This window comes from Chrysemys picta, chromosome 16 (genome assembly GCF_011386835.1).
Source record: "Chrysemys picta bellii isolate R12L10 chromosome 16, ASM1138683v2, whole genome shotgun sequence".
Taxonomy (NCBI): domain Eukaryota; kingdom Metazoa; phylum Chordata; order Testudines; family Emydidae; genus Chrysemys; species Chrysemys picta.
Window position 1 is genome coordinate 6,585,101 of NC_088806.1, and position 26,215 is coordinate 6,611,315.

Genomic DNA, 26,215 nt, shown 5'->3' on the forward strand with positions numbered 1-26,215 from the left:
GTTGAAGTAACTCAGTCGGGAGAGCATTAGACTGAAAATCTAGAGGTCCCTGGTTCAATCCCAGGCTTTGGCATGCTCTTTGGTCCCTCATTGTGTAGCAGTGGGCTGTTTTCTGGAAGCGCAGCAGTCCCTTTACCTGCCACGAGTCCCTCATTTCAGGCTCCCAAGCAAGAAAAGACAGAGTGGACTTGTGCACCGTGTTGGCCCACCTGAACTTTCTTTCTTCTTTTGCTCTTTATCAGCAAGGGAAGAAAAAGAAGCTCTCCTTCAAGCTGGAGTCAGAAGGGTGATGTAAGGATGACTTCCTGAGTGTCGGCTCAATCCTTTGCTCTACCAGCTGACCTATCAAAGGGCTGCCACCACTTTCTCCAGGTTTGATAAATGATCTGGAGAAAGGGGTAAATAGTGAGGTGGCAAAGTTTGCAGGTGATACTAAACTGCTCAAGATAGTTAAGACCAATGCAGACTGTGAAGAACTTCAGAGATCTCAAAAAACTAAGTGATTGAGCAACAAAATGGCAAATGAAATTTAATTTGGATAAATGTAAAGTAACGCACATTGGAAAAAAATAACCCCAACTACACATACAATATGATGGTGGCTAATTTAGCTACAACTAATCAGGAAAGAGATCTTGGAGTCGTCATGGATAATTCTCTGAAGACGACCACGCAGTGTGCAGCAGCAGTCAAAAAAGCAAACAGGATGTTAGGAATCACTTAAAAAGGATAGAGAATAAAACGGAGAATATATTATTGCCCTTATATAAATCAATGATATGCCCACATCTTGAATACTGCGTACAGATGTGGTCTCCTCATCTCAAAAAAGATATACTGGCACTAGAAAATGTTCAGAGAAGGGCAACTAAAATGATTAGGGGTTTGGAATGGGGTCCCATATGAGGAGAGATTAAAGAGACTAGGACTTTTCAGCTTGGAAAAGAGGAGACAAGGGGGATATGATAAAGGTATATAAAATAATTAGTGGTGTGGAGAAAGTGAATAAGGAAAAGTTATTCACTTGTTCCCATAATATAAGACCTAGGGGCCACCAAATGAAATTAATGGGCAGCAGGTTGAAAACAAATAAAAGGAGGTGGTTCTTCACACAGCACACAGTCAACATGTCGAACTCCTTGCCTGAGGAAGTTTTGAAGGCTAGAACTATAACAGGGTTTAAAAGAGAACTAGATAAATTAATAGGTTTCAGAGTGGTAGCCATGTTAGTCTGTATAAGCAAAAAGAATGAGGAGTACTTGTGGCACCTTAGAGACTAACAAATTTATTTGAGAAATAACTCTGACATCATAATCAAAAAGGCTGACAAAGGAGGTGCTGTCATCATCAAGAATAGGTTGGAATATGAACGAGAGGTGGCTAGGCAGCTCTGTAACACCACATTCTACAAGCCATTACCCTCCGATCCCACTGAGGGTTACCAAAAGAAACTACACCATCTGCTCAAGAAACTCCCTGAAAAAGCACAAGAAGAAATCTGCATAGACACACCCCTAGAATCCTGACCAGGGGTATTCTATCTGCTACCCAAGATCCATAAACCTGGAAATCCTGGATGCCCCATCATCTCAGGCATTGGCACCCTGACAGCAGGATTGTCTGGCTATGTAGACTCCTTCCTCAGGCCCTATGCTGCCAGCACTCCTAGCTATCTTCGAGACACCACTGACTTCCTTAGGAAACTACAATCCATTGGTGATCTTCCAGAAAACACCATCCTGACTACTATGGATGTAGAAGCCCTCTACACCAACATTCCACACAAAGATGGACTACAAGCCGTCAGGAAAAGTATCCCCGATAATGTCACGGCAAACCTGGTGGCTGATCTTTGTGACTTTGTCCTCACCCATAACTATTTCACATTTGGGGACAATGTATACATTCAAGTCAGCGGCACTGCTATGGGTACTCGCATGGCCCCACAGTATACCAACATTTTTATGGCTGACTTAGAACAACGCTTCCTCAGCTCTCATCCCCTAACATCCCTACTCTACTTGCGCTACACTGATGACATCTTCATCATCTGGACCCATGGAAAAGAAGCCCTTGAGGAATTCCACCATGATTTCAACAATTTCCATCCCACCATCAACCTCAGCCTGGACCAGTCCACACAAGAGATCCACTTCCTGGACACTACAGTGCTAATAAGCGATGGTCACATAAACACCACCCTATACCAGAAACCTACTGACCACTATACTTGGGGCTGGTCCACACTAACCCCCCAGTTCGAACTAAGATACGCAACTTCAGCTACATGAATAACATAGCTGAAGTCGAAGTACCTTAGTTCGAACTACGACGAACTTACCGCGGGTCCACACGCGGCAGGCAGGCTCCCCCATCGAGTCCGTGTACTCCTCTCGCAGAGCAGGAGTACTGGCGTTGACAGTGAGCACTTCTGGGATTGATTTATCGCGTCTAGACAAGACGTGATAAATCGATCCCAGAAGATCAATTATACTTACCTCCACGTTCGGCTGTAAGCAGACGTACCCTTACCTACATGCCTCCAGCTTTCACCCAGACCCCACCATACGATCCATTATCTACAGCCAAGCTCTAAGATACAAACACATTTGCTACAACCCCTCAGACAGAGACAAACACCTACACGGTCTCGATCAAGCATTCTTACAACTACACTACCCACCTGCTGAAGTGAAGAAATGGATTGACAGAGCCAGACGAGTACCCAAAAGTCACCTACGGCAGGACAGGCCCAACAAAGAAAGTAACAGAACCCCACTGGCTGTCACCTTCAGCCCACAACTAAAACCTCTCCAGCGCATCATCAAGGATCTACAACCTATCCTGAAGGATGACCTCTCACTCTCACAGATCTTGTGAGACAGGCCAGTCCTCACTTACAGACAGCCCCCCCCAACCTGAAGCAAATACTTACTAGCAACCACATAACAAAAACACTAACCTAGGAACCTATCCTTGCAACAAAGCCCATTGCCAACTCTGTCCACATATCTATTCAGGGGACACCATCATAGGACCTAATCACATCAGCCATATTATCAGAGGCTCAGTCACGTGCACATCTACCGATGTGATATATGCCATCATGTGCCAGCAATGCCCCTCTGCTTGTACATTGGCCAAACCAGACAGTCTCTACATAAAAGAATAAATGGACACAAATCAGACATCAAGAATTATAACATGCATAAACCAGTCGGAGAACACTTCAACCTCCTTGGTCACTCGATTACAAACCTAAAAGTCGCAATATTACAAAAAAATACCTTCAAAACCAGACTCCAATGAGAGACTGCTGAATTGGAATTAATTTGCAAGCTGGACACCATTAAATTAGGCTTGAATAAAGACTGGGAGTGGATGGGTCATTACACAAAGTAGAACTATTTCCCCATGTTTATTTTTCCCCCTACTGTTACTCACACCTTCTTGTCAACTGTTGGAAATGGGCCATCCTGATTATCACTACAAAAGGTTTTTTCTCTCCTGCTGATAATTGCTCACCTTAACTGATCACTCTCGTTATAGTGCAGTGGTTCTCAAACTTTTTTACTGGTGACCCCTTTCACATAGCAAGCCTCTGAGTGTGACCCCCCCCTTATAAATTAAAAACACTTGTTTATATATTTAACACCATTATAAATGCTGGAGGCAAGGCAGGGTTTGGGGTGGAGGCTGACAGCTCGCGACCCCCCATGTAATAACATCATGACCCTCTGAGGGGTCCTGACCCCCAGTTTTAAGAACCCCTGTTATAGTGTGTATGGCAACACCCATTTGTTCATGTTCTCTGTGTATATATGTATCTTCCTACTGTATTTTCCACTGCATGCATCTGATGAAGTGGATTTTAGCCCAAGAAAGCTTATGCTCAAATAAATTTGTTAGTCTCTAAGGTGCCACAAATACTCCTCGTCTTTTTGCAGATAAATTAATGGAGGTTAAGTCAATTAATGGCTATTAGCCAGGATGGGTAAGGAATGATATCTCCAGCCTCTATTTGTCAGAGGGTGGAGATGGATGGCAGGAGAGAGATCATTTGATCATTACCTGTTAGGTTCACTCCCTCTGGGGCACCTGGCATTGGCCACTGTTCGCAGATAGGATACTGGGCTGGATGGACCTTTGGTCTGACCCAGTAGGGCCATTCTTATGTTCTTAGGAAGGGAGGGGCAAAGTTCTGTGACAGAGTTTCTGTAGTGTAGTGGTTATCACATTTGCCTAACATACAAAAGGTCCCCGGTTCAAAGCTACGCAGAAACATTATGGCTTACTTTTCCCAGCTCCCCTGGTTGTCCAGCAAAGCGCTCCTACTGCTGCCACTGGCCTGTCACTGCAATAACCCCAACTCCTGCATGGTAGAGGGTGGTGAAATGAGCTGAAAAAAAGCCTTAGCATCAGCAGGGGAAAGCTAGAGGATCTAAGCTAGTCACCTTTTGGAGCCTTGTGGCTTGGTCTCCTCTGCCCTTGGAGGTTGGCCTATGGAGGCCAGCTCTTCCTGCTGGGCTCCTTTGCGTGACTTGCCAAAGGAGGAAGTGAGGCAGGAATGGGGCAAAAGAGGAAAGTCATGCTGAGGAAGGCAGAGCAGAAGATTAGCACCTCAGTGCAGCTAAGTGGGGTTAGTAGAGCGCCACCATTCGTTCTGCAAAGCCTGGGGAGGTGTGGTTGGCTGCTGGGAGGTAGAATCCTGTGCCTGCCTCTTGGCTTCCCAGGGATGGCAACTTGCAGCCCAGGAGAAGGAGGACGGTTCTGGGTGAAAGGAAGACAAGCAAAGCTATGGGAGGAAATTTGGGTGCGGGCTCTGCTCTGGGGGGAGAGGGTTGGGGTGCAGGAGGGGTGGCGCTTACCCCGGGCAGTGCAGCTCCCAACATGACCGGTAAACACAACACTACGGCAGCAGCATCTAGGTGGGCAGAGCCAGGGGGCTCTCCTTTCGCAGCTACCTGCAGGCGCTTCCCCCAGAGCTCCCATTGGCTGCAGTTCCTGGCAAATGGGTGCTGCGGAATTGGTACTTGGGGCAGGGGCAGTGCATGGAGACACTCCCCCCGCCCCAGGGGATGCCAGGACATACTAGCCACTTTTGAGAGAGGCACAGAGGGACAGAGGCAGAGTGGGCAGGGAGCCACCTTAGTGCTGCTGGCACATCTCTGCACACCCATTGGGGGAGGGGAACAGAGGGCCTCCATGCACTGCATTGGGTAGGGGTAGTGCACAGAGCTGCCTCCCCTCCCACCAGTACCGGATTTACCATGTCGCAAATGGTAGAGGGGGCCCAGCCCGCTTTTCTCTATCCGCAGCTTTCTCCTGTGGGGGCAGAAGCTTGATGCTGCCTGCTCCTGTTGCAGCAGGGTGGCCTCCACCAGCAGTGAGGCTCCTTCCCCGTCTCTTCCCCCAATGTGCTCCATTCACGCCCCTCCCCCGCTCCCTGCCACCAATCAACTGTTTGCTGGCAGGAGGGAGGGGGAAGAGTGGAGCCTCAGCATGCTCCCCACTTTGGGGAGGAGTAGGAGGAGATGATGTGGGGGCGGGGCCTTCGGGAAAGGGCTGGAATCAGGGCATACCCCCTCCAGCCCTCTGCCATGAGAACCCCCGTGACCCCAGCCCACACCCCCAGCCCTGTGCCCACCCTGACCCCTGCACCCCCTCACACCTCCCCAGCCCTCTGCCCCGACCGCTGCACCCTCCCACATCCCCCCACACCCCATGCCCTGACTCCTGCCACCCCCACATCCCCACCCCAATCCAGAGCACCAAATGGGAGCTCCTGCACCCTCCCCCATTCAGGTTTCAGGGGGTGGGGGTCTGCCAAAATATACCAGAAAGCAGGGCTGGTGTTAGACTCACTGGGGCTCAGGGCAGAAATCTGAGTCCTACCACCTGGGACTGAAGCCAAAGCAACTTAACTTCATCGGGGCCCCTGTGTTGTGGGGCCCTGCACAATTGCTCTGTTGGCTATTTCCTAACGACAGCCCTGGCTTTTAATCTACTGGACATGCAGAAAAACAGTTTTTGTCGCATAGGTGGGCTGTGGAGGTTTTATATCATGTTGTGGGGGGGGGGGTCACAGAAAGAAAAAGGTTGGGAACCCCTGCTCCAGGCAATCCCGGAGAATAAAGACTCAATCCAACTCAGTGCTGCCAACTCCAATGATTTTGCCTTGAGTCTCATGAGAATTATTGTTTTCCTTAAAGTCCCAGCTCCTGGAGTCAAATGGAGATGTGATGATTTCAGCCTTTGCTCTTAAGGAAACAGTACCTTTCTAGCCTTTGTGGCTGTGGAGAAAAATTCAAAATGTGACCCCAGTGCGTCCTAAAGGCTCATCAAGCAGAAGGCAAATAAAAAGATTCCCAAATTTATTATTTTTACACAACCTCATGATTTTTGGTGATCCTGACTCAGGATTTTTGAACGATTGGGGTTGGCCATTCTGCAGAGCTGGGCACCCTCCTTCACATCCAGCGCACCCCAGAATTTTCTAAAGCTTTAACTCTCTCTTCTCCTTCATGCTGCTTTAATGCAGCTGGGAATCCCCATTCCTAGACGTGCTTTTCTACAGACTGTGAATTCCCCACAAGGCTGAGTCCCCACAGGGCTGTTCCAGGGGCTCCAGTCCCCCACCCCAGGACTGATGGGACAGTAATCTCACATCACCCCTTTGTTACTCCCAGGGACCCTGCAGGGACAGCAGCTCAATGCTGGGCTCTAGGGCCCCGCAAAGCACCTTGGGGGAGGGGGCAGTTCAACTCCCATGTAAGGGGGCTCCTGCTGCCTGGAGGTGACCATATTCTCACAGCCCCTCCACCTCATACTGACACCCCCATAAACTCTCCCCCTTACAGCTCCTGCCCCTCAAACTGAGACTTCCATGGACCGTCCCCCTTACAGCCCATCTCACAGAGACACTCCATAGCCCTCCCCCTCACAACCCCTCCCTTCACACATAGAGGGACTTGTTTGCTGGAGCCTGACATTACAAACCCAGGGGCGAGATTTCTGAGGATTTACTCACTGAGGGCTGGGCTCAGGCAGCCAGTTTCATCCAGTTATTTCACACCCCAGGCCCCCAACGTCTCCACTGACTGTATTTACCAGTGACACTGCGCGTGGGCGGTGGGTATAAGAGGCTCCGGGAGGCTGAGCCTCCCCAAATGGGGCAAGAAATGCTGGATGTGACGCACCTCCCTTTGGAGTGGGGCTGGGCTGCTGCCTTTAGAGTGCCACTGACAGAACCTCCCAAGGAGTGGGGGAGCCACCAGTACTCAGCCCATGTCCCCGCCTGTGCTCTGCCCCCATGCCCTGCCCCTGCTCAGACTCTTCCCCTGAGGATCCTCCCAGCCACAGGGGCAAGCAGATCTTCCACCCAATCAGCCCCAAGCCAGGTGTCCGTGCTGCAAATTATTCCAGCATCTGGGAAGGAAAGCACAGCAGCTCACAGCCCAGTTCTGGCAGCTCTTTGCTCTCACTGGGATAGGAGGCAACAAGTCTATCACTGCTCAGTAGAGTGACCAGATATCCTGATTTTGTAGGGACAGTCCTGATATTTGGGGATCTGTCTTATATAGGCACCAATTACCCCCCACCCCCGTCCTGATTTTTCACACTTGCTATCTGGTCACCCTACTGCTCAGTTTGAGGCGAATGTCTCTGTGTTCTTTGCTGTTCATGGTGGGGAGTTTCCCCATTGATAACATTTCTTGCTGGGTGGGGAGGGGAGAGAGAAGAGGGGTTTGCTCTCTGTTTAATTCCTCTCCATTTTCTGTTCCTCCCTTCCCTTCCAGGGTCCTCCCTTCCATTCCAGATTGTGCAGTGACACCCTCCCCGCACCCAGGACTCTGGAGCCTCTGGAGCTGCATTATCCCATGAGATCCTCAGTGACCAAAGGTCTTTTCCAACTTCCAGGAGACCCCAGCTTGAGACTAAAGGAAGCTCTCCTCCTTCCTGGGGATCCTCTCTCCCTTCCTGGAGATCAAGGTCATGAAGCCTCAGCCTTGCCTCCTGGGTCTGAATTTATGTTCGATTTCCCACTATCTGCTCGAAAGAAACAAATGTTTCTAACCCAGGTGAGCGGAGTTAATTCAGTTCTCAGCTGGAATCCTTCACCCACATTCCTTAGGAGATACAGACTCTCTGTGACACAGACTGACTGGGGTTCATCTCTGCATGTCCCCAAAGGGGAAGGAAAGACACTGAGGGAGAAGGAAGAAGATGGGCAGAAGGAGTCAAATGGGGCTAGTAGACCAGAATAGAGGAGATTTTCTGCCTGTTAAAATGTACTGAATTCTCATTGCTAAAAAAACCAAAACCCCACCATTTTCTGCTGGGTTTGAACCATCACCTTTCACTTAGCAGCCAAAGATGTTAACCACAAGCAGAGGTAACTGCCTACACCCCAAGTTCATCTAAGAAGCACCTACAGTGGCTCATGCAGGGGGAAATACAGCTGTGGATGAGAATTCAGGCCTCACCCAGAGCATTGGTTTTCATAAGCCATTTTTCTCCCCCCCCACTTACTTTGTCTAATTCACATGGAAAGTGCCGGACGAAGGTGATGAGAGTAAATTCTAAACTCTGAAATGTGGAGGTTGGCCCATAGATTGGGATAAGGGGTTTGAAGAGAAAAAGCTCTAAGAGTATAAAACCAGTCTCCAGGGGCAGGTATGGTACAACTCCTTAACAGGGAGCCATTTGTGGGAGGGGGTTTCACTTCCTCTGTTAAATGTACTGAGGTATTTTAAGATGAAGATAACGCCATGGTTAATAGTTTACTGGCATGTCCTGCATTAAAGAAAGAAAAGGACTTGGGTTAATAGTCTGAAGATTTGTGTTACCATCACGGTCTGACCCCCCCCCCCCCTTCAGGTTTGTACTTTGCTGTGTGGAACGCACAGACTCCTGGAGAGCAGGGGCAGCTGTTTCCATGGCAGAGAGCCTGTCACTTAGGAGACTTTCTTGACTTGCTGTTTTGAAGCAATTCAATAAAATAACGGTAGAGCTTCAATGTCCAGTCCAAAATTTCAGCCCCCACCCCCGGTGCAAAAACGCTATTTTAGGATCTAAACAGGAGACTTCCAGTGCTAGGACACCTGACCAGAGAACTCAGTGGGGGTGTAACAGCTGCTGACTCTGAGGGTGCTGGCTAAATCCACTTGCAGGTGGAAGTGTTTCAATTTATTTGATCGATAATGAGTACCAGCTGTAGTAAGAGGAGGCCCTGAGATATAAACCTTGGTATCAGAGGCCTGGTATGAGGCCTAAGGCCTGAACTAAAGTAATGGTCAAGACTTTGCTAACATAAAGCAAAGTTAAGCTGTGAGCCAGAAGCAGGCCCTGCTTACAGAAGCTGGCAAGGAAAGGGCTGATGCTGCAAAAAGAGACATACCTAAAAGGTACTGGACACTAGATATCAGAACATACACTATACTGGAACATTCCACAGATAACAAGGAACAGACCGACCCATCCCAATGACAGGGGCAAAAGGGTAAAATGATGAATAGAGTTGTTTTGATCGAACCAACATGTACAAGGTGAGAGGTGGCACCTTACTACGTAGAGGGGTTGCACCTTAATACGTCAGGAGTGATGTGTAACTTGTTTGTACTCGTGTATAAAAATGTATCCCTGGGGTGGTGTCTTTGTCCAGCCGAGGGGGCAGTGGAAAGTCCCGCCACTGACTGAGCTGAGTCCATTGCTGAGCGGCACTTTCTAGCAGTATGCCCAGTAGACTAAGTAATCTACGGGGAACTGAAATTGTGTCAGAGTCGCAATAAACCTAGCCAAGGTGCCTTCATACCTTACTAGACTCTGTGGTTATTGGGGGTTCTCGTCGGGTTTGCTGTGTCAGCTATCTGTGCAGAGCTGGGGCAGCACACAAAAAGAACACACGCACGCAGCCAAGTGATATCAACAGGAGAAAGCAGAAGCACCACACCGGTAGCATCTGACAACACCAGCTACCAGGGGAGAAGCCCTGGGGGCCCGCTGCCACTCCAACTGCTGCTGGGGAGGGGGGAGCCCCAGGGGGGACAGCTGCTGCTCCGGCCTCCCCAGGAGTGCTGCCAGGGGCTACTGAGCTGCGGCTGCTCCTGCCACCCTTGGAACCGCTGGTCAAGTGGTCCCCAGGGCCAGCCACATTGGCTGCTGCTTGGGCGGTCCCCGGAGCCAGCTGCTTGGCTGGCCTTGGAGTCAGCCACAGTGGCCACTGCAGAAGTCACGGAGGTCACAGGAAGTCACAGAATCCATCACTTCCACCACCTCCGTGAGAGAAACGGATCCCTAATAATGAAACAAACCCCTCCCTGCTGCGACTGCAGTTCCTGGAATAGAAGAGAGGAACAGAAAATGAAGAGAGAAGGAAAAAGCGAGACTCCCTGTCACCTCTCTCTTCTGCTCCCTTCCCCCTTGTATTCTGTAGTCCCATCTCACTGGGCTCCCTGTGCTGGTGCCATGGGGGTGACACTAGAGTTCTGCTTATTTGCGGTGGGAAGTGGGCTCTTCACTTCTCAACATTTCACACAAATTTGTCTTTGGGCTGAAATTTCTCCTGTGGGGTATCTCAGTCAGAGCTGTACCGCACACCCTTTAGTGTATGTGTGGGGGTGTAAAACTGCGGCGTAGGCAGAGAAGTCTCCCATAAAGTGTCATATTGTTCTGGTGACTGGTGACACAGGATCATGTGCAGAACATGGAAGCTCTGGCTTTTCCTAAATGCTGTAGAGTGAGAGTTCCTGGGAAAGGGCAGGGGGAGAGGGAGAGGGAGCAAGTGGAGAAAGGCAGAGACATTGGAGAAGAGAAATGGGGGAAAAGAAAGAGTCAGAGAACACAGAGAGAATAAATGATTGAAGCAGAAGAGGTGTCCCAACTCAATCTTGCTCATCACAGGCATTCAGAGAGACAGGTAGTTGTAGGTTTTCCACAGTGTCAAGTCTGAACTTTTATTCTAGCAATGTGAGTTCAAATATCAAGGGGATCTCCACATACCTGAGCTCTTCACCCCTCCCCCTCTTTAGTATTTATTTTTATTTTGAAGTGTTTGGCTTAACCGTGATCTTCTCTTTCCCTAACTGTATTGCAATTTTGGGTTTATTTTTATTTTCTCTCCCTTTTGTTCACATCATTATAATTGGAACAGCAAAGAAATCTGCAGGAGCAAAAACTGACTCAAAACTTTATTTCCTCATCATGCAGGAACATCACACAAACATCTCATGCAGCTGGAATCATAACAGTAAAGGCAAGGGGGTGGGAGAAGCTGTTTTCCAAGCGTTCTGTCTTTCTCAGATGACACAAGGATGTGTTCTGAAGCTCCCTATATATTCCAGCCCCTTGAATACCTCCATCCTCTATGAGCTGCTGGGCTTTGAGAAATTTATTGTCTGATTCTATTGATAATGTGATTATAACACAATGTGACTAAAATTAAACCACTTCCAGACAAGGAAACCCATTATTGTCTTGGCTGGGAATCAAACCCAGGACAACTGCTTGGAAGGCAGCTATGCTCACCACTATACCACCAATGCATCTGGTATAAACAGCTTTCCTGCATGCTATATGTGCTAACAAATGTGACACATTATCATGGAACTAGTAAGCAGGGTGGATGGACTGGAAGCTGCCCAACAGCTGCGAGCAGAGTTAGGATCCCAGATTGACTAAAAGGGGGAAAAGGTGAAAACAGATCTCCTTGGGAGATGACCCCATACCCAACCCGCCCCTAGGAGAGGGGAACTGAAGGTAAAATTCAATCATAGAAAAATCTTCCCTGAGAAGGAAAGGGACCGCTTGTTTTAAAGACAAAGTTTGTATTTGTTCCTGCTGGATAATGCTGATTCTAGCCCCCAGACTCCAGGACGATAAGGAATAAATTCAGGCTGCCAATGACCTGCAGGAGGGAGATGATTTTTTGTCAGTGACGGATGCCTCATCTTAAAGGTGTTTGTCTGCCCCCTTCTAGTGACTGTTCGGTACAGGAATGTAGCCCTCACTCCTGGGTCTCTCCTAGGGTCTCTCCTGTGGAAATGTTTCTGTGCAAAACACCAAAGCTTGTAACAGAAAGGAGGAAAAGGAAATGGCCATAGGATGGGACCAGGACATAAGGAATGGAAAACAAGATGCTTCTTCCACGTGCATTGACTTTGAATCTTCTTGTTTCCAGTGTTGGTGTATCCATGGTGGTCCCAGGACATGAGAGACAAGGAGTGGGGGGTCACGTAATATCTTTTAAAGGACCAAGGTTGGGAGTGTTACTTACTCCTCATAACACAAGAACTAGGGATCACCAAATGAAATAGGCTGCAGATTTGAAAAGAAGAAAATGAAGTATTTCTTCACACAACACACAGTCAACCTGTGGAACTCTTTGCCAGAGGACGTTGTAAAGGCCAAGACTAGAACAGGGTTCAAAACTGGACTAAATAAGTTCATGGAGGATAGGCCCATCAATGGCTATTATCCAGCATGGGTAGGGATGGTGTCCCTATCCTCTCTTTGCCAGAAGCTGGGAATGGGCAACAGGGGATGGATCACTTGATGATTACCTGTTCTGTTCATTCCCTTTGGACCTGGCCTTGGCCACTGTCAGAAGACAGGAGAGTGGGCTAGATGAACCCTTGCTTTGACCTAGTATGGCTGTTCTTATGTTCTAACTTCTGTTTGTGGATGAGACAAACTTTGGGGCTACACGGAGCTGAAGAAGAGTTCTTGGTTAGCTCCAAAGCTTGCCTTCACCAACAGAAGCCTCTACAAGCTCTGACCCTCACCCACCTTGTCTCTCTTGGACCCTGAAAAATGTTTTCCCACAACCCCCTTTGGGTAGAAGTTAAGTTTTCTGTATGGAAAACCATAATACAGAAGCACTTATATTGATTGTGATACTAGGATGGAAGGATTATTTAATATTATAAATAAAGGAATCTAAACCTGAGCTTCCTGTATTGAAACTGGTTTTCCCAACTCTCTTCCAGAAATGCCTCCAAGATGCATGCCCATGCCAGCAGAAGTGGCAAGGAGAAAGCCCCCTAGTACTGCAGTTAGTGCCAGGTGGATTGTTAAGTGGCAGAGGGAGTTGATTTGTTTGGTGCTGAGAAAGCTGCCAGGACAGGTCTCTGGGCACCAGATCTCTCTGCGTCTTCCAGCACACCCCTGGCTCCTTCCCTGCCCCAGTCACTGCTGTAGGAGGATCCTACATGCACTTAGCCAAAAGCCTTTTACAGCCTTCTTAGTGCAGTTGGCAGGATGTCAGTCTCGTAATCTGAAGCCTCAGAGAGGTTTTCCTCCCTGCTTCAACGTTTCTAAAGGAAATCCCAGAGAAAAGAAACTGTAGCAAACTGGTTTCTGGACACCCTCCCACCCATCTAACACACACAGACTTAGAATTCTAAGACATTAACTCTTCCTTCTCCTTTATGATTCTTTAATGCAGCTGGGAATACCAGTTCCTAGAAATCCCTTTCCACAGAGAACACAGCCACAGTGCTGTGAGAAAGCTCGGGGCTGTCATGTTGTCCTGGGTGAGTATTTAAAGGATTGCACTAAAAGTCTAGCACAGTCATTCCCCTCCTCTCCACCTCCAAGCAGCTTTGAATCTTGATGACTGTGATCCTAAGATTCCACTGCCTCAGCATCCTCAACCCCCACTGGAGACCGGTGTAGAGTCCTTAGATCCCTGTTCATATTTCAGACCCCAGCTGCTTCAGCATCCCTGCCCAGCAATTCACCATCTGCCCCAGCTGGTGGGATGCATCCACAGGCAGCTAGCTTATACCGCTCCCCTCAGAGCAGCTGTTGGCAGCTAATCCCCACCTAAGGCTTGGGGGAAGGAGCTGGGGGTCACTTATTTCTTCCATACATCACGTGTCACTGAGTTTGAACACATTTCTCTCTAAAATTGATTTAAATTTAGAGCCCCTCCCACCATTTCTAATTTGTAAGTGCCTCATTCCTATACATGAAACATAAGAACAGCCATACTGAGTCATACCAATGGTCTATCCAGCCCACTGTCCTGTCTTCCAAGAGTGGTCAAAGCCAGGTGCTTCAGAGGGAATGAACAGAACAGGTAATCATCAAGTGATCCATCCCATTGCCCATTCCAAGCGTCTTTACATATGTGAACACAAAGAAACATTTGGGGACCACTTGCAGCTACTTAGAATCATAGAAGATTAGGGTTGGAAGAGACCTCATGAGGTCATCTAGTCTAACCCCCTGCTCAAAGCAGGACTAACCCCAACTAAATCGTCCCAGCCAGGGCTCTGTCAAGCTGGGCCTTAAAAACCTCTAAGGATGGAGATTCTATTACCTCCTAGGGAACCCATTCCAGTGCTTCACCACCCTCCTAGGGAACCAGTTTTTCCTAATATCCAACCTAGACCTCCCCCACTGCAACGTGAGACCATTGCTCCTTGTTCTGTCATCTGCCACCACTGAGAACAGTCTAGCTCCATCCTCTTTGGAAGCCCCCTTCAGGTATTTGAAGGCAGCTATCAAATCCCCTCTCATTCTTCTTTTCCGCAGACTAAATAACCCCAGTTCCCTCAGCCTCTCCTCATAAATCATATGCCCCAGCCCCCTAATAATTTTCATTGCCCTCCGCTGAACTCTCTCCAATTTGTCCACATCTTTTCTGTAGTGGGTGGTCCAAAACTGGACACAGTACTCCAGATGTGGCCTCACCACTGCCAAATAGAGGGGAATAATCATTTCCCTTGATCTGCTGGCAACACTCCTACTAATGCAGCCCAATATGCGATTAATCTTCCTGGCAACAAAGGCACACTGTTGACTCATATCCAGCTTCTCATCCACTGTAATCCCCAGGTCATTTTCTGCAGAACTGCTGCCTAGCCACTCAGTTCCCAGCCTGTAGCAATGCATGGGATTCTTCCATCCTAAGTGCAGGACTCCGCACTTGTCCTTGTTGAACCTAATCAGATTTCTTTTGGCCCAATCCTCCAATTTGTCTAGGTCACTCTGGATCCAATCCCTATGCTCCAGCACTTGGATTCTTTACATGCTTTCACAGAGGGAAGAGCACATGTTCCACGATTTCATAGGAGAGTTTTACAGCTATTTTGAGTCAGGGAACTATGCTATCGGGTGCTTTCCCTGTGTGGATTTGACAGGTGGATCAACATAGATGCACATTGTGACCCTTCTGAGGGTGCTGAGGGCTGTGAGTCTTCTTGTTGCCACCTGCCAGGAAGAGGGACTTTTGCAATTGGCAGCTGGATGCTAGCGACCAAACTCACCAGCCTGTCAGGCACTCAAGCACCCTTCTCTGAGCTAAAGCAGCCCTGCCAGTTGCCAATAGAGACACCCTAACCCCTGAGTTCCTCCTATGTGTCCCCTTCTGGGGTCTAGCCCCGATCACCAAATACTCAGAGAAATCCCAGATCCTCTCTGCCCAAAGCAATGGTACATCCCAGGTTACCAGTTTTACTATAGACCACTGCTACTGTATCACACACAGCACTTGAGTACAGCTATTGAACAAATGGAAATTTATTTAACAAGGGATAGAGATTTAAACAGAAACAAATGTGAGTGATGGAAACCAACCATTACCAACAGAACAAAATCACAAAATGCAACCTACATTTTTAATAGTTACCTTTCCCTATCTAAATAGATTCTCACCTCACATTTCAGTCTATTGCAGTGATTGCTAGTCCTAAGAGCCATGGCCCTGCCTTTCATGAAGTACCACTGGTCATTAGAGATCTCTTTGGTAAATGGACCCAGAGTGTTTTTCTCCACCCTGTTTTAAACTGAATCAGTCTTTTGTCTTTATTCACAGAAAGGACCATCTCCTCATTGTCATATCATCCTTTTCACATCACACGGTTTCTATCTATAGTTTGTCTTTGATAGTTTTCTGTTGGCTTTTCTGGTTTGGTGCAAAGGTTGACAATGGAGCAATACATCACATAACTAGCTAGCAAGGGAGGAATGGCAATTCCCTCCCACTGGAATGGGCCATCCCCACCAAGACCCATGATTGGAGCGACTCACTTTCATGACAATACCATATGGGCATAATTTTCCATGTACTTACATTACTCCTTCAGTATGACTCATACAGACCTCTCTCAGTGATTAGGAGTATCAATAATTTACAAGTTTTCATTAGAGATCTCACTACTATGCTTCCTGGATAAATATAATAAAATCTGTGTATTAGGTGTGGCGAGTTTGTCAGGTCTGATAAAGAAGTTGCTTGTGAACAACAGTGACCCCTTTGCCAATTGGCACCAATGAGTTTTTGTCACACATGCACTGAGCTATACAGTCACACCCTGATATAATAGAAAGGCCAGCACAAAAATAGAGAAAGGAACAATAAGATACTAAAATGGCAATGGTTCAAACTCTGCATTTCTCTCAGTCTTTGATTTGATGGGTACTAAGAGCTGTAGCTACAGTTGAGGAACCAGGCGATCGGACAGCTGGCTCAGCCCTCTGTACTAGTAGCTTTCTCACATGCAGGGAGATGAGTCAAAATTGGAATTGATGTCATGACTTGCTTCCCATAAGGGATCAATCTGCCTAAGGCTAGGGTCAACACTTCAAACACTGGAAGTATTCTTCTGACAACCTAACGCTGTCTACACTGGGGCTCAGGTCACGTTAACTACTTCTCTCAGTGGAATGGATTTTTCACACCCCTGAGAGATGTGGCTATGTCAACATAGCTTTTCAGCGTAGACCAGCCTTTAGATGGCTTTTTGATGTGAAAAGCAATGGACTTCAGCCTTTTCCTTGATATTGATGGTTGACGACTGCAGCTTTCATACTTTCTGGACACATGCTATGACAGATGTCATGCCTTTCCTTTGCAAATTAGAGAAGTGGGGAAGTCAGTGACTCTTACAGTCTAAGTGGGTAAAAACTTATACAACTTGTCTCCTTGAGTAGTTTTCACTGGGCCAATATTCTCTTATACACTTTCTCACACATATTCTCCCACCCCAACCTTTGGAGTGAGGTTTTCTACCAGAACACCAGAACTACAGGGGGTAAATTAAATCAAATTATCTTTTCAAGATTAGCCATCATGTCCTCTATGACTAACAAAACAAAAAACAAGATAATCTGAATTATTCTGGAAAACTGAAAGTTATTACACAATGAGTGTCTTATTCTTTAACCAATAACTTTCACCTATAATTTCATTTTCACCAGTAACACTAACATATTCAAAGATCTCAAATTCTTGTCATATATATTAGTTTTCTTTTAATCCCCTTTGCCAACAACTGAACCTTGGCTCAAGTTGTGGTTTGTCCCAACGTAGGTCCCAACCACTTCTGTGGGTTCATATATTTTTAGTTCTTCTGCCATGTGCGTTGGTGGAAGGGGTCTCCTATGTGGGAATGTTTGCATCATGAGGAAAAATACCTCTCTTTTCACACTTTTTAATCTTTCAAAGTAGGAGGAGGTAGAGGAGAAGTGATGTAAATGCATAAAACACAAGAGAAAACTAAAGACATTGATCAGTATAACTATATTGCTCGGGGGTGTGAAAAATCCACACAGTTTAGCAAAATAGTTACACAGCCCTAACTCCCTGTGTAGATAGTGTTACATCAGCAGGAGAGCGTCTCCTGCCAACATAGCCACCACCGCTTGTGGGGGCTGGACTAATAAAGTCCGATGGAAGAGATCTCTCCCATTGGCTGAGAGCACCTGTAATAGCAGTGCTACAGCAGCACAGCTACATTGGTGCAGCTGCGCCAACGTCAGCTTTATTGTGTAGCCAGAGCGTCAGACACAAAAACATAGAATCAGAACTCAACATGCATATATCCGGAAGTCTGAAATTGAAGCCTGACACATCCATTGCCTCATTGGTTACCATCATTTCTACAGGCTAAAAGTCCTTATTACCCAATCAGGCAGCAAGGTTGGGATCCACGGGGAAGGAATGTCCTATGAAGCACTCTCTCTTTTCATCCAAACGGTGAAGGATGATTGTTCTCAGTCTAACCCTGGCAAATTTTGGAACTGTTATCAGTGACACTAGTAAGTGGAGTTGTACAAACAATTTTCCTTGGGTCATTGGTCACCATAGCTTCCTTTACTGAGGTGGAAACCAAGAACTGGGTGTGGACTCTTTCAACCCCAGTTCTTTCCAAATCCTTGGTCTTGGTTAGGGTAAATTTACACTTCTCTGAAGTAGAATCCTTTACAAAACCACTCCAAATCTCAGCAGTGTTGGTAAGGAATGGCTTCCAAAAACATGCCGAGTTTTAATTTAATTTGGTGGCACAGTTCCAGGCAAGGGCCTGGATACAGGTATGGATCAGAGTCTCTGTTAGTTAACAGAGCTGGAGTTTCTATTCAAAAATAGCTATTTTTTGCAGCTATTTTAGATTTCCAACACTAATTTCATTTTATACACATTTTTAGCACCTACAAAGGATAACTTCAACAAAAACCCCACTTCTATTTCCTCAATAGCTGCGTCATGAAGGGCAGCATCTCCCATAGCATAGGATTAGCTAGGAGAGATCTTCTGTGGGGCCTGGGTTACAAATGCATTGGGAATGAAATACATGGGCATTTTGCCTAGTTCAGATCCACTTACCGTGGAATTCTCTCCCTAGATCATCTGAGACAATATCGACTTCAACACTGTGATCATATGCACTTCCTTTAGTTAGTTGGGTTCTGTTGTTGTTCACCATTTCCAAGTGGAGATTTTAAATCACTGCTGTTTCTTTGTTAGCATGTCCAATAAATTGGAGATTTCTCTCCTGTTTACAGAAGTGCACTTGAACTTTCTCCATGTCATCGTGGAGGGATGGGGATAAAGAAAAGCTGAAGTGAGAAATGATGACTTTAGCAAATAGTCATTTCTCTTAAATTCTCCAATAAATCCGAGCTATATCCTGTCAAACTGAACTAATATCCAATTGGGTGACCAACAGCCTTCAGAAAAGATAGAAACCCACATCACAGAGAGACAGAATACATGACAATGAAAGTGTCAAGTGAAATTCAAGAGCAGGTTACATCTGATTATTCAGAATCAGAACAAGAGATTCTCCCATCACATTTTCCTCTGATCCATTCAAACATACTTCACTCAGCACTGACTATTGAGACAGTGCTGAGTGATGTTATTTACAAAATGTTTAGAATCCTAGCATCTGCATGAGGGGGAAAACAGCCACCTTGCCAGAAGTGGCTTTACCAAAAATGGAACCTGGGATTTAAACACCAAATGATCACACTGTGTTTGGGATCCATTTGAATTCCCCTTCCAGGTCTTTGACACTTTCATCTCCAGTCATAGCGACTCTGATATAGGATTAAAAAAGTCAAAGCATCATCTTCAAGCACAGACAATGGAGAATGCTTCATCACATGACACTTTCTGAAGTGGATGGATGGAATGTGATGAAGATACATTTTGTCTGAACCAGGCAGAGTTTAACAGAGATTCCCTCTTTCCACATCACTCCAGAACTGAGTCACCCCATCTCCTTCCAGTGTCACAGATGCTGAAATGACACTTTTTTTTCTGCCTCTGCTCCTCTTCATTTACATATAATTTGAAAAGTTCCCAATATAACTGCTCTTCAGCACAACCCAGAGCAACATGAAAACAATTGGCAATGATACAATCTGTATCATTGGTAACTAACAATAACTTTGCAATAGGAGGAATGGTATAAATGTGATGCTCCCTGCTTCCTGATAGGAAGGGCACACAAATTACTCATGGGACAAGAGAAAAGACAAATAGGTCCAACTCAAAAAAGGGTGAACTGCAAAAGGCAAAAATGGGCCACTCATCTTGGCAAGCTGAGGAATAAGTGTGCTGCAAACAGTTCAAACAGCTTTAAAAGTTACTATGTGGGAATCAGGAAAATTATTAAAGAAAAAAGTATCGATAGCCCTAGAGGTTTTTATGGTGTTGATCTCCCTTGCAGATTCTCTGATGCCTAACATGAGCTGAGTGCCAAGAGTAGGTATTCCCACACTCACTGCATTCGTAGGGCCTCTCTCCTGTGTGGATTCTCTGATGTTCAGAAAGTGTTGATCTTTGAGTGAAGCTTTTCCCACACTCACTGCATTCGTAGGGCTTCTCCCCTGTGTGGATCCTCTGATGGTGAAAAAGGCCTGATCTGTGAGTAAAGGTTTTCCCACACTCACTGCATTTGTAGGGTCTCTTCCCTGTGTGGATTCTCTGATGTTCAAAAAGGCCTGATCTTTGAGTGAAGCTTTTCCCACACTCACTACATTCGTAGGGCCTCTCCCCTGTGTGGATTCTCTGATGTTCAAAAAGGCCTGATCTTTGAGTGAAGCTTTTCCCACACTCACTGCATTTGTAGGGCCTCTCCCCTGTGTGGATTCTCTGATGTTGAAAAAGGGATGATGTTTGAGTGAAGCTTTTCCCACACTCACTGCATTTGTAGGGCCTCTCCTCTGTGTGGATTCTCTGATGTTCAGAAAGGGCTGATCTTTGAGTGAAGCTTTTTCCACACTCACTGCATTCGTAGGGCCTCTCCCCTGTGTGGATTCTCTGATGGTGAAAAAGGCCTGATCTGTGAGTGAAGGTTTTCCCACACTCACTGCATTCGTAGGGCCTCTCCTCTGTGTGGATTCTCTGATGTTCAGAAAGGGCTGATCTTTGAGTGAAGCTTTTCCCACACTCACTGCATTCGTAGGGCCTCTCACCTGTGTGGATTCTCTGATGTGTAAAAAGGGCTGATCTTTGAGTGAAGCTTTTCCCACACTCAGTGCATTCATAGGGCCTCTCCCCTCTGTGGATTCTCTGATGTTCAGAAAGGGCTGATCTTTGAGTGAAGCTTTTCCCACACTCACTGCATTCAAAGGGCCTCTCTCCTGTGTGGATTCTCTGATGTTGAAAAAGGCCTGATCTTTGAGTGAACCTTTTCCCACACTCACTGCATTCATACGGCCTCTCACCTGTGTGGATTCTCTGATGATCAGAAAGGCCTGATCTGAAAGTGAAGTTTTTCCCACACTCAGTGCATGTATTTTTCCTCTTTCCCCTGAGGATTTCCTGCTGTGTTGTGTTTTCCTTTAGGTCCTTGTGAGTTCCCCGACAGGAAATAAATTTACCCACTTTCTCCCCCGGCTGGTTTCCCTGCTTTCTTTCTGGTCTGTGCTGAATCTCACAGGATTTTCCCTGCTCATGACTCCTGGACACATTCCTTTTCAATCTTTCTGATAAATCTCTGTGTTTATCCATTTGCTCAACATTTTCTTGATGAGAATTCTGCTTCTCTTTCTCACATACCATTGCATCACCTGCTGTGATAGAGACAGAAACCTCAAACAGGGATAGAAAGGGGAAGACCAAACCAAAACAAGTGCTGGAGAGAGGTCAAATACAAATCAGGAACTGAACTCCCCCAAACTCTTCCCTCCAAAAGGAGAGACGAGAGGATCAATTCAGCCTTCACATCGCATCCAAATTCGCAGGGGGGAGGGAGGAGGCTACTACCTGCTGTCTGCTAAGAACTACAGGAAGCCATGAGATATTTACCCTGAGGATATAACCCCTGCTAGGGACAATAATGAATTGAGAGACCTCCCAAGGGCTTTGTAGGGCATAGCAGATGTTTCCTTCTGGCACTTACAGATTCTGAGTTGGTTTAATGTTTCCTCACCTGTGCAGGCAGCTCTCGGAAGCACTTCTTTCTCAGAACCCTGGAGGTCTGGGACCCATGGCTCTTCCCCTTGTTCCAGCTGGGAGATCACTTGAGGTTGGGAAACTTGAAACCCTGCTCAGAGGAAAGAAAACAGAGGAGTTCAGTTGATTTCATAAGACTTGGTCATAAATTTTTTTTATTAATTTAACTTCAGTGCTTAGTGTGACCTGGTGTCCTGGGGCAGTCCTCACTGAAATTGCCAAGGTCAGGGCAGGCTAGACAAGGGAGAGCAGACAACCACCAGTTTTGGGAGTAACACTGAAGCTAAACTCACCGACCAGTCACAAACTGTGCTTCTGATCTCCCACACTGGTTATCGAGAAGCTGAAAAAAGAAATCACACAGCCCCCTTTATTGCACTCCAGTTCTCTGACTCCCAATAAGCACCTAGGTTCAGTACAGTGAGAGGTTATTTAAAAACTCTGCTCACAAACAAAATGTTCTTCTGACCTCAAAGGGTCAACCACAGTACCAGGTCACCATAGATTTGGATCTTTCCCAAAATGCCATGCTGCCAGCCAATCCTTTAGCATCTAAACTAAACATTTAAGCAAAAGAAAGACAGAAAGAAGTTAAATGGGAAAGCAGTCAGATACATTCTGAAATCTATATATCAGGTTTTTAGCAGTATTGGTGAATGGCTGGCTTGAAAGTCCATCTGGAACACATCCAAAGCTTGGATGCGTCATTCAATCCTTTGTTCAAGGCTTCAGTTTGTAGAGAAGTTGCTCCAGAGGTTGGAAGAGGAAGTGAAGACAAAATGGAGATGATGCAGCTGTCCTTTATATTCCTTTTGCCATGTGGTTTGTACTTCCTGTGTCCCAAACACAAGCTTCAAAGCACATGGCATGGAAAAGCCTTGGAGTTCTCAGTACACAGGCATAGCCCTGCATGACTTGCTGACTCAATAGGTGTATCCCCTTGGTCCTTTCCATGGGTTCATTGTACAGCTGATGACTCTGGATGAGCCATTGAACAGGCTAGGCAGTGCTGATGCTAATATGTCTGGGGTTGTCACCCAGAAACACTGCACAAGTCTGGAAATACTGATATACCCTACGTATCTATAACTTACAATACAAAGGTGATACAAACATAGAAACAAAATTATCATACTTGGAAAATCATAACATTTTCACTGACATCTTACATGGCATATCTAGCATGATTCATTGCAATTGTATCATATTGGTATTAATAATAAAATAATAATGTAAAGTGTCTCACAATTCCAAACAGTGTCACACTTAGTAAACCAGTGAATTCCCAGGACCAGCTCCCCAGGTCCTTGAAGATGCTGAACACTCTGCTTATGAGGGATTGAAATATGCACATATCTTCTGGGAACACACAGACAGACACTGTGTCAGTCTGTACCCCTATGTTCATTCTTCTAAAAAATTATGATCAATTTTGTACACGGTATGGCTTGTGAGGTATCATTTGAAAACACATATTCTACTGAATATTATCCCCCTGTTAAAATATGTGTAGCAACACTGTATGTACAATTATGAGATTTTACTGTATAGTATTACTGAAAAAGTTACAATTCTGGGGAACACTCACAGACCAGTTCCTCAGAGACAGCAAGGCAAACAGCTGGTCAAATAGCCATTCTCCAGCAGGGGGAATGTGTGAAGAAGACATTTATATTCCATCACACTTGGACCACTTGTAGCTCATATCTACAACAGACAGCCTATCACCATGACTCAGCTGAGAAATGAAGTTGTTTCTAGTACAAAGGACTGAAATATAAAAAGAGGTGAGGAAAATGCTTAAGACTCTCTCTCTCTCTCTCTCTCTCTCTCTCTCTCTCTCTCTCCCATTTCCCTCTGCTCATGACAACTCCTGAAAAACTGAACTTGGGCAGCAGGGGCAGGTTAGCGGGATCCCTGGCTGAAAGGAAAGCAGGCCTCTCTCAGCATATGGTGAGAGAAACATTTGTTTTGAATCCATTTTAGCTTGTTAAGTTAGACGTTAGTTTGTGTTTTATATTGCATTTCTTTTGTAAACAATTCTGACTTTTATGCCTTCTTACCCTTAGTCACTTAAAATCTTTTTTTCTTTCTGGTAGTTGACAATCTTGTTTTATTGTTTTATCTAACCAGTGTGTTTGGATTAAAGTGTGTTGGAAACTTCATTTGGGATAACAAAGCGGGCGCATGTCATTTTCCACTGATGAAATGACACTTTAAATGAGCTTCCATTGTTCACTAGTGTGCTGGTGTGACGGAGCAGGGAGCAGGGCAGATTTGACCTGGGAATGTTGCAGGGGGGTTGCAGTGGGGATGTGGGACTTCCCTTGAAGGAAGCTACCTGAGCTGTAACCTGAGCCAGGAACGGGGGTGGGGAGAATTAACACCTTCTGCCCGGGAGACTGAACAAAGGAGAGGAGCAGCGGGAGGAGTTTGGGAGTTTAGTTTTTTGGTTGGGGCTGGGTGGTGCAACGCAGGGAACCCCAAGCTGGGGTCTAAGCTCCCTGAACCTCCCAGAGGGACCTAATTGAGGGGGTCTGGTCGTACCTACACGCTCTGCTTGAGACTGTGTTCCTGTCCTTAAATAAACCTTCTGCTTTACTGGCTGGTTGAGAGTCGCAGTGAATCTCGGGAAGAGGGGTGCAGGGCCCTAACTCCCCCACAATCCGCAACAGCTGGACAGTGCAAGATGCACATTTCTGGGGGAAGTCTGGGACCAGAGAATTTTCTAGGGTTCTCCTGTGGTGTAATGTAATTCATGAGTCGTTGACTAGCAGCACTCAATACTATGTAGCTGGGAGCGAGTTACAAGCTGGAGACTGTTTGTTAACTGCCCAGGAATGGCTGTTCTCACAGTAAAGCAGTGTAAAAGGCACCCCAGCTTGGGGAACTGAGGGGACACAGCTGTTCAACAGTCCAGACTGTACTGTCATTAATGTCACAGACACTCAATTTCAAAGAGTCTCATAAAACACAGAGAAAGTAAATCCACGTCCCAGAAATCGAAGTCTCCAGAGAGAGGTCAAGTCTCCCAGGCACTGCTTCTTGCGGATAGAGAAGTCCAGAGACAACAAGAGAGTCCTGGGGAAGCTGAGAACAGTAAGCATGGGCTGGTGGGGTTCAGTGGAGAAAGGGAACAGGAAGGGCAGGGATATCACTTAATGCAGAATCTCAGCAGTGCTGGATGTCAGGATAGCACATACTGCAGCCCATTGGAAAACATAATCCCAACTATACATATAAAATGATGGGGTTTAAATTAGGTGTTTCCACTCAAGAGAGAGATCTTGGAGTCATTGTGGATGGTTCTCTGAAAAAATCCACTCAATGTGCAGCGGCAGTCAAAAAGCGAACAGAATGTTGAGAATCATTAAGAAAGGAATAGATAATAAGACAGAAGATATCATATTGCCTCTGTATAAATCCACGGTATGCCCATATCTCAAATACTGCGTGCAGATGTGGTTGCCCCATCTCAAAAAAGATATATTGGACTTGCAAAAGGTTCAGGAAAGGGCAAAAAAAGTGATTAGGGGTATGGAACAGTTTCTGTATGAGGAGAGATAAAAAAGACTGGGACTTTTCAGCTTGGAAAAGAGATGAAGGGGGGATATGAGAGAGTTCTATAAAATCTGGTGTGGAGAAAGTAAATAAGGAAGTGTTATTTACTACTTCTTATAAGAAAAGTGTGATTAATGTGCATAAGCCTTGTCAAGTAGTGTCAGGCTAAGCGCCATTAGGCCTCAACCTTCCGGAAGTTGTAAGAAGTGAGTACAGTTGAATCCTACAAGCATAAGCATAATCTAGCTAGGAAGCTTTATAGACTAAAAAGGAAACTTTGTAAAGATAGATGCAGACTTGTGGTTACTATGCTCTGCAACCAAATACCTCTTTAAGCTAACTCGAGGATTTTTGAGTCTAGCAAATTAGCTGCAATTAGCCGCATAGAGAAGAGATGAGTTGAGCACAGGTGCACAGTTCATAAGATCAAGACAACTGCAAATACCACACTGAAACATTTGGCCACCTTCATTGGTTGACCTGTTTTGAAACAAGGCCAGCAAATACCGTATAAATAAGGTGTAAAGATGCAATTGTGTGTGTGTGTGTTGACCTAAAAGAGATCACTCTTTGTCAGGCTCACATACACCCCTGAACCAAAGGGACTTGTGCTTCACCAAATATCTGTGCCTGGCCAGTGCAGGAAATGGTCGACTGAAGGTAATGTATCTTTGGAAGAACGCAGGGTAAGGTTTCAGAGTGAAGAGGTCTGGTTGTGCTCGAGCTAGTTAATCTTAAGTCTGTATTAATACTATAGTTTAATTATATTAGTAAATTGTTTAAGTTGTTTAAAAATAGTAGTAGTCAATAGTTAATCAATATATAATAACTGTATATGTTTTGTGCCTCGCTGGAAGCGGGTACAGCGCTGGTGAAGCTAGTAGTTTATAAACCATAATAGCTTTACAACTCGCTGTGCCTGTCTTCAGTATAAGTTACCATCAAGTTTATCATAAAGTCAAT

General features: G+C 46.0%; 1 protein-coding gene and 2 non-coding genes across 16 annotated transcripts in view; 1 reads left to right on the plus strand and 2 right to left on the minus strand.

The window, feature by feature from the left end:
- TRNAF-GAA (transfer RNA phenylalanine (anticodon GAA)) lies at positions 1–73 on the plus strand. The gene has a single exon. It is a non-coding gene; the product is annotated as a tRNA-Phe (tRNA).
- An 11,103-nt stretch (positions 74–11,176) lies between these two features.
- LOC101942174 (zinc finger protein 883-like) overlaps positions 11,177–26,215 on the minus strand; it is a 31,137-nt gene continuing 16,098 nt past the window's right edge. For 10 of the 14 annotated variants that reach the window (XM_042859518.2, XM_024111865.3, XM_065569555.1 and 7 more), the window contains 2 exons: positions 21,669–21,782; positions 15,510–21,309 (listed from right to left, as the gene is read on the minus strand). In XM_042859518.2, the coding sequence (XP_042715452.2) occupies positions 19,928–21,309; positions 21,669–21,782 (1,496 nt within the window). In that variant the 3' untranslated portion in view covers positions 15,510–19,927. Of the gene's footprint in view, positions 11,906–15,509; positions 21,310–21,668; positions 21,783–26,215 lie in introns of those variants that run through there. The other 4 variants (XM_065569552.1, XM_065569559.1, XM_042859515.2 and 1 more) reach the window with 2 other exon arrangements.
- Positions 11,472–11,543, minus strand: TRNAG-UCC (transfer RNA glycine (anticodon UCC)). The gene has a single exon. It is a non-coding gene; the product is annotated as a tRNA-Gly (tRNA).